The following is an 8862-nucleotide window of genomic DNA, read 5'->3' on the forward strand; positions in this document are numbered from 1 at the left end:
AATAAAATTTTGAAACGCACCGGTCACTGCGATACCCATATTTATTGTCATACCAAGATCATGTAGTAAATGGTTTTTTATTAGACGCACAATTTTTTATTTTGGTTGTGGAGTATGAACTAATGGATCTCAAATTGATGATCAAGAATAACTAATGTGAGTGATAGTGTGCAGACTAATATGTGTGTGACAGTGCATTTCGTGGACCCAAAACCATAAAAATCTACACATGATCCTATTTCTTCCAATTACACGCATAAACATTAGTATTGTTGTGGTGTATGCTCAGATTTTTGTATAACCCAAAAAAAAAAAAAAAAAACCTATCAAATTGAGCAACAATAACTCCACAACTCAACTCAATAACATTCATCATGGTGGAGAAAATAAAATGAAATTACGCTACAGTAGTGAAGAAATGTATACCACAGTGAATTTGTATAAAAAAGATAATAGATCCTTGAAGGTCAACTGAATGTATCTATAATTTTCTACAAATAACTGCAATGAATCAAAAGCTTGAGTTTGTGTTCAGTGCTAAATCTAAAGAAATTTCACAATGCAGCCTACTAGTAGCTTCCAGACATCTATATAACCTAATTGAGTACATACACAGGCCATTTGCCTCCCTTCAATTTCTTTTCTCTCATTGGTTATCACCAACAATGAACCAAATCTATTGAAAACCGTCCTCCAAACCAAAACATTTACTCCAGAAGACTAAACAAAAAATAAAAAAATTTGAATCTATATAATGAAGCACAGGTCACTAAACCACAAATACTGCACTGCCGGTAACAATATTTTGGTGCATTAATCAACTTCACACTTTCAATAAACTATCCTACAACTTGACTGAACTTTAAAGCAGCCTCAGGATCAAGTGGGAAAGTAAATCGAGATGTTTCTGGAACATGATACGGGATATGTATTGCAGAGTCTTCACACCAAGAACTCCTTGTCTCCTTCTCATTGAGCTTTTGCGTGGCATATTCTAAAGCAGACTCCAGCTCTGTTATCCGTTCTTGAAGTCTAGTTTCAAGTAGTTCATGTAACCTTCTCTCCAGTTCAACTGGAGGGACTCCAAATGACATATCATAACTTGCTTCTTGAGGCTCCATTATTATTTCGCCAAAACTTGAACTCTCACTTTTTGAACTGGAGTCGTTACCAGCAACCTGCCAATTCACATTTTCAGCAATTCTACAACTTAATAATAACCCAGAATAAAGTAAACACAAATATAAAATCAGGTAAGTTCCCAACAACTTACAAAGAGTCAAAGGATACGGAAAATCAGCATATAATCGCAAATTAATAATATAATTTTCATAACCTGTGTCGGTCAAAATTCAAGAGTGGCCACTTTTGTAGAAGTGCCCTCCTCTTGACACCGAAAGGGCATTACAGTGAAAACCCATTTAGATATTGTCTTTCAACTGATTGAAGAGACTATTTATGAATCAATAGTTGAAAGGTTTATGAAACTGGTGGTATTTGCAGAAAATTATTAAAAAGTAGCAAATCATAATAGCTCCCTGATTGTAATATTGCTTGTAAATACATATATCCATTAAAGACTCAACAAATATGAGAAAATATTAACTAAGGTATAACTGGTGCAAAATTATCACTTTCTTGGTTTACTCATCTAATTATAAAGTTGTTCATCCCCTATCAAACTCAGGAGATAAATATAATCATGAGAAATCAAACATGAAACTGTTTACCTCAACTCTTTCCTGTGGTGCGTCTTCAAATGCATCTTCTGCATCCAAATACAGCTGCAACCGTTGCAACTCATATTCAAATTCTGCCTGAAGCTCGTTAATTTCTTCGGCACATTCATCTTGTTCACTTATATCATACTCTAGAAAACGATCACAACCCGTGTTGCTTTTCAACTCTAACTGAACATACGGCTTTTGCGAATTAATTGAAGGGTGACTACTAGAGCATGAAACTTCTTGAATATCAGTGATGGAAAAGGCAAGAGCATCATCACATTGTTTCAACGACTTAACAAGAACATCTTTATTTTGAAGTTCGCCTTTCATGTTTTGAAGGATTACTTCCATTTCTTTCCGCAATTCAACCATTTTACTAAGCTCATTTTTAGTTGTTGCAATCACATATAGCAAACCACACCCAACTCCTAGCTTAAAAGACGTGTTGTTCCAATCTAACTGCCCTGTAGAACACCCGCACCATTATAAAGTTAACTACAAACACAAGGAAGAAAACAAACATAGATAGCACATTTTTTTAGAAAAAATCCAAAATAATTTCACTAGGAAAAAGCATTGAGAATCTCAATTTGAGATAAACACTCATCACCTTATACTCATTGAATATGATGATGACAGAATGAAAAATAAAATCATTTCAGTGATTCACTCTATGAAATGAAGAGTTCCACAAACTAACCTTAATAAACTACAAAATTAACTGTAACTAACAGAGGATAGCAAAACAAAAGAATCATGTGTGTGATAACAATTTCAAGAATTGGATTATTTTACACGAACTGTATTATTTGAGATAATTATATAGGCTTATATAGGCTTAGGTTTAGCTTACACAGTAATCAAGCATATGCAGTAGCAAACAATTAAGTATCATTTGAATTTAAGATTCTCAAATTAGTTGATCATCGTGAAAAAAAACTCGCAAAACTTGATCAGTAACACTAATTACAGAGCAATTAAGCAAAAACAGTAGCAATTAGGTATCAAATGAAGTTGAAATTCACAAATTAGTTAATCAAAATCAAATTACAAACAGATAGAGATTCTCACTCGATTCTTCTTCGTTATCTTTCAATTCATTCATTAATGGCGACGAGGGAATCTTCTCCCGGCGTTTGAGAATCCGCCGATTCTTATTCGGCCTCATAGCCGCCAGCAACCAAGCAACAAGCCGCCGAGGTGAATAGCATTTGGCAGAACGAGAAGAATGGTGTGGTGGTGTTTGATGAACGCCTTCCATTGAAGAGCCAACGGAGACGGCGGCGGCGGCGTCTTCGTCGGCGAGAAGAATATCGGCGACACGTAAACGACGGTTATGGGTGGAGTGGGAATCGGGGAAGGGAGAGAGAGTGATGGGATTTGGGGATTTAAAGAAGAGGCGCTTCATAGATCGTACGGATGGATTGAAGAAGGGCATTAAATTGGATGTGTGATGAATTGATGATAGTGATCGATTCAATTCAACTTCAAAAGGTGGCTTTGTGTAGGATAGGAGACATGGTTTTGGATTTTGGAGGGAACTTTTTGGTTCTTTCTTCCCTACCTAACAACTATGCCCTACCCTTATTGTCTCGTATGCAAAGTGTCTCTTGACAACAAATATCATCATTTTCATAAGAGAAATGATATTTGTACAACCATTTTTGTACAACTTTCTCTCTCATACTTACATTATCTTCTTATTCTCTCTCCATTGTTTTTGACCAATGAAAAGAGAGAACAACAAGGTTGTCACAAAAGTTGTATCAAAATGGTTGTTCAAATATCATTACTCTTTTCATAAAGAAACAATGAGATTTTTTTTTAAGAGTTATTGAGTATTGACATTGTAACTATGTTGACACCTTGATTTTTTTTTTTTTTAAGGAATGTTGACACCTTGATGAATGTCCGATAAAAAAAATTATTAATAAAGTGCATACAAAAGAGGGAAAATAAATAAAAGGAAATTGCTCTTTTTTATGAAGAATTCATCAATAAATACTATTAAAAACGGCTTATATTGCCTATTTCGTCATTTATTTCAATGGATTATCTCAAGTGAAATTCTCTTAATTTTCAAGCATTAATACCAAAATTTAAACAACAATATACTTTTAGAACCTAAGCAAGATGTCTTGTGAGTTTAGCTCAGTTGAGAGAAACATTACATATTACATAATACTAGTATAGTGACCCGTGCCAAGCACGGGAAATAAAAAACTTTTTTTGATCATATTTATAGATTTTATGTTATGTTATCTTAAAGATATAAATGTAGTTATAATTTAAATTTGACATGAAAAAATATCATCTTAATTTTGTATATATTTTGAAATATCTAAACATCGTAGATAACGATTAAAGTATTTGGATTTTTTTTTTTTGTAGTGAAAAGTATTTGGATTTACACTTATACTAATTATTTGTAGTATAAGATGTACTCAGTGTTAAACTTAGCATATATAATATTTTTGCAAAAATACGCCGACGTACTGTATATTATTATTTGTTGACATCATGTATTTTATTAATCATAAAATCTAAAAAATTTGTTTTTTTATATAATAGTCAGTGTCAGATGTATACATCTAGTCTGTGAATGCAAACGTTAAATTTTTTATAGGTGTGTATAAATATAGTTTGGGCTACAGAAACGACGATTGTTATTTGTTTTTATTTTTTATAAAACCAATTGTCTAATGTAAATATTGTATTTTAGTGTAACAATGATGTAAAAAAAAAAAAAAAATCTGCGTATTGTTATACCTGAAAAGTGCATCAATTAAAAGTCAATGGCAGGAGGATCTGCTTATATAGAAATTGCATGTCCCGTAATGACCAGTACGCCTTACAAAGAAATTAAAAAAAAACGACTTCCAAACAATACACAACTTTAGTTTTCTAAATTATAGCAACAACAATTCTAAAACATAACCAATGATCATATTTTTTGAAAAACTTCATGATACACAACATTTGTGGTCTCCTTGCAAACATTATTATCTTCATCCAAGATGAGCAGCTTCAACCCTTTTCAAGAAATAACTCGAGAGACAACGACATAGAGTTGTCCATGCGTGAACACGGGCTTAGGAAGATAAACTCCCACTCGAGATAAAGATTGACCCTGACTTTTATTTATTGTCATTGCAAAACAAAGCGTCAATGGAAATTTCCTGCGCCTAAATTTGAAGGGTAGTTCTGGATCACTCGGAATAAGATTCATCCTGGGAATGAATACCCTGGTACCTGCCCTTTTTCCTGTAATTATGGTAGCAACTATCGTGCTATTCCCTAGATGTGTAACTGTTAGCCTCGTACAATTACACAGTCCATTGGCCTGATCGATGTTTCTCATCAGCATAACTGGGCATCCGACCCTTAGTTTCAACCAGTGATTTGGAATTCCATAGCTCTTAATACCATTAAGAAATTCCGTTGTGAACCACTTGCTCTAGACATCAGAATTTTCGCCCGATCGACAAACAGAATCAAAGCTTAAATACTCTTTCTTTTCACCTTGAATCAGTGACATCATATATTCGTTAACATGCTCAACTGAATCAAGCGTTGGTGCGAGTATTCCCCTTTCTTGGAAAAATAGCGGATCACCGAGGTTATCATTCAAATCGGGATACACAAAGTCTATAAGTGACATCAACGGATTTGTTGTGTCTGATATGAGCAAATCTTCAGGAATTTCTACCTTCATTTCAGCATTCTCATATGAAGCGTCGTTTCCGTCTCCAATTGAGAGTATCCACTTGCTAAAATTAGCAATTTCTTCCTGCTCTGCATGTACCGAAGATTAGCCATGGCAATGGGGCGGGGTGGGGACGGGTTTTACCTTCCCCATCCCCATCCCCGATTCCTATATACTTACCCGTTACCCTGCCCATACCCAACGGGGATAAGAACTTGAATCCCATCTCTGTCCCGACGGGTTCGGGTATCCCATCCCCGTCCCGACGGGTTCGGGTATCCCATCCCCGTACCCGTAGTGAATCATTTTTTAATAAAAAAAGGTTCTTTTTTCCAACATCAATGGCAATAATGGACAACATTATGTTCCCTTTGTGAGCAACGTTGACTGATTGAGAGAGAACCCAGAAAAGTGCCGTCTGACAATGACATTTGTCATTTGGACTGGAGTGAAATGATCTAGAGTTGTGCTTGTATTTATGTAAAAAGGGTGTAAAAAAAAGTAATTTTTTATATTTGGGACGGGTATGGGTATGGGTTCGGGGTGGGTAAATATAACCCTGTTACCCGTCCCATACCCGTGTTTTGAAATCGGGGAAAACCCAAACCCATACCCAACCCCAGTCAAAGCGGAGAAAACCTGTCAAATCGGGGAGGGTATGGGCTGGTACCCACGGGTATGGGTATTGATGCCATGCCTACCGAAGATGCACCCAATCTCATATTAACAGTAAGCCTCAACACATTACAATAAGCCCATATCTTTGAACAAAATTTTAATAAGAATATTACTTTAAATTCAATTGAAAATTCACACAAAAAAATATATCACACAAAGTTAGTGAATATTTAAGTTATTTGACAAATAAATCAACATAAATTTAAAGTAAACTTAATATATATTATAAAGTTTTTTTTGATGAAAAGTAGTTTTGTTTCAGGGGATGGGGTTTGGGTAGCTTAGCTGGTTTGAGTTTAGGAATAAGGAGTTGAAAGGTCAGCGTTTTGAACTTTGATGAATGCGTAAATATTAATCTAACAACTAATTGCCAACATCCGTCATTAAAAAAGTATAAAGTATTTATAAATTTTTGTTTGGGGGAGTGGGGTGTTGAGGTTTTGGGTATCTCGGCTGGTTTTGGTTAAAGGATAAGGAGTTGAGTCATGTCGTGGGTTAAAACTTGGACGAAGGAGTAGATACCTCTAGCATAACTTATGTCCTTTTATGCTCTTTAGCTGGTTCCACTAATCTCTTTTTTGTCTAACCTCTCTCTTTATGTGTGTGTGTGTGTGTGTTCTACTACTAATATTTAGATGGGATTTCCATATAATTATGATGAAGTTAACACCAAATAAGCAAATTATATGTATTCATATAGCCGTGCTAAACTCGTGTAAGAAATTTGTATATTTTTCTCAATTCTCGAAATTTAGTATTTTTTTATTATATCCATCAGGTATCGCTCCATCGTACATCGTGGTAAGTGGGTCACTTTCATAGTCGACCTCCTAAACACAAAACTAAATTGATTATTAGTAGCTCTAGTCTATTTTCTTAGTCTCCGTTCAATCACTCTTGTCCATAACTTTATGGCATGACTAATAATTTTAATTCCTTTATAATTTGCACAATTTTGTATATTCTCCTTGTTCTTATAATTATAACTAAATTGTTTTTCCCCATTTATCCAACATTCGTTTTGACCTCATAATTTCGTTTAAATTTTTGGCGACTCACTCGTTGTCTCTTTCTCCAAAATTTTCCCACAATCTAACCGGTATGTTTGCAGGCCTAACTTTCTTGCAATTACTCATGTTTTTCAACGTCTCTTTTACCTCATATTCTTGAATACCACAATAGTAGTTATAGTTTCAATCCTCCTATCAAATGTCTAGCATGTTAGAGTCTGGTAAGATCTCATAACATTCATTAAATCAATTATAGAAATAATTCGTCCATTATCCTTTATCGAAATCTCTTGTTTTTCTTTCTCGTCCCTTAGCAAGACTATATATAGATTTTGCTCCCTCCTTGGTGCCTAAGGATTGGTATAATCCATCAAAAGTTTGGGTTCTTGCTTCGTTCAACGCATTCGTGGTCTCTTTCTTAGGTCTTGTAATTTTCCCAAATTTCGGCACAGTTACACGTAGGCTGCTCTTTAAAACATTTCATTTTGATTCTCACTTTTCTTTGAACATTATAGTTCGACCACCTACATTCTTTACCCCTATATCCAAAACCTCTTTATTCTCCTAGTGACTCTTCTACTACTTTTCTAACCTCATGTGCCATCTTTTCCCACATATCATTTGGGAATTCGTGCAGTTTTGTGAAACCTCCCTATAAAATCTTATGTTAGTAAATATTTAATTTTCACCCTTTAAATGCCACCGCTTGACTCTTGGAATCTAATTATGGCTTCTTCTCTTCACTCCCCTGAAACCCTTACATTTATAACCAATCGCATATGTTGGGTAGTTAAATTCTCTCTAGGTAATACTTTATAGTTCAAACAAATATTTGTTAGATTCCTTAATAAGAAAGAAATATATATGAGAACATTGCACCACACTCTTGTATATGATAATATGCTCCTATCATTTCTTAAAATATAGGATGGATTTACCCTCCACATTTATTTCCCTGAGGCAATACTCACATGCACACCTTCAAAATTTCTCAAAATACTACCTACATATGCCCATTTAGATCCCCTCTTAGAGAATATTTTCTCCTAGTGTTATATTTTGAATTAAGCATCCTAAGCCCTCCCAAAACCATACTTTAAGGTGTTTTTACAACCCTACTTAAGGTGTGTAATCACCAATAACATTAAATATGTATTGCTCCACTACAAATTTTAGAAATATGATCTGATCTCCAATCATTTTTACATCCATAATATCATTCTTTCATTCCTTATCAGCAATATTGCCTACCCCATTTCTCGATCTAACTTACAACACTAAAGATGTATTGTTCCACTATAAGTCATAGGGCTATGATATGATCTTTTGTCCTTCTTACATCCATAATATCCTTCTTTCATTCTTTATCAATAATAATCTCTACCTCATTTTTCAATTTAACTTTGTCAGTGTATCAATGCTTAAATCCTGAACTATCTAATTCTTTTGTCTTTTTATCCACTCACTTAATTTATTGTATGCACAAAAAATTAATCTTCCTTCTAGTCATAATATCAACTAATTCCATATATCTTCCTAAAAGAGTGCCTATATTTCATGTTCCAAAAAGTATCATACTCGCATGTAGTAACTTCTTTATCCACACTCGTGCACGAATATGTAGGAACCTTGCTTATTTTTCACTGCATCTAGGTGGGGATATAAGGACTCTTTCTTATTTAACATTGTACTTTAACTCTACATCATGTTTCTTGTAGGAAACGACCAAGCATTCAAATTA

General features: G+C 34.4%; 1 protein-coding gene across 1 annotated transcript; it reads right to left on the reverse strand.

The window, feature by feature from the left end:
• Nucleotides 1-411: 411 nt before the first annotated feature.
• LOC146942392 (WRKY family transcription factor) lies at nucleotides 412-3381 on the reverse strand. The gene is made up of 3 exons (XM_085756357.1): nucleotides 2799-3381; nucleotides 1731-2191; nucleotides 412-1178 (listed from the first exon to the last, which is right to left on the reverse strand). The coding sequence occupies exons 1-3, from the start codon at nucleotides 3163-3165 to the stop codon at nucleotides 840-842; spliced, it is 1167 nt and encodes a 388-aa protein (XP_085612483.1). The 5' UTR covers nucleotides 3166-3381; the 3' UTR covers nucleotides 412-839.
• Nucleotides 3382-8862: the final 5481 nt, after the last annotated feature.

The sequence above is a fragment of the Medicago sativa genome, chromosome 3 (assembly GCF_051527215.1).
Source record: "Medicago sativa cultivar Bolivia chromosome 3, Bolivia_mono, whole genome shotgun sequence".
NCBI lineage: Eukaryota > Viridiplantae > Streptophyta > Magnoliopsida > Fabales > Fabaceae > Medicago > Medicago sativa.

Bases quoted from the DNA above. Each gene is read 5' to 3' on its own strand.
- LOC146942392 (XM_085756357.1), bottom strand. From the start codon at position 3,165: ATGCCCTTCTTCAATCCATCCGTACGATCTATGAAGCGCCTCTTCTTT. The intron at 2,192-2,798 runs GTGAGAATCTCT...GGTGTTCTACAG, and splicing joins AGATAACGAAGAAGAATCGA to GGCAGTTAGATTGGAACAAC. The intron at 1,179-1,730 runs GTAAACAGTTTC...GTGAATTGGCAG, and splicing joins CACCACAGGAAAGAGTTGAG to GTTGCTGGTAACGACTCCAG.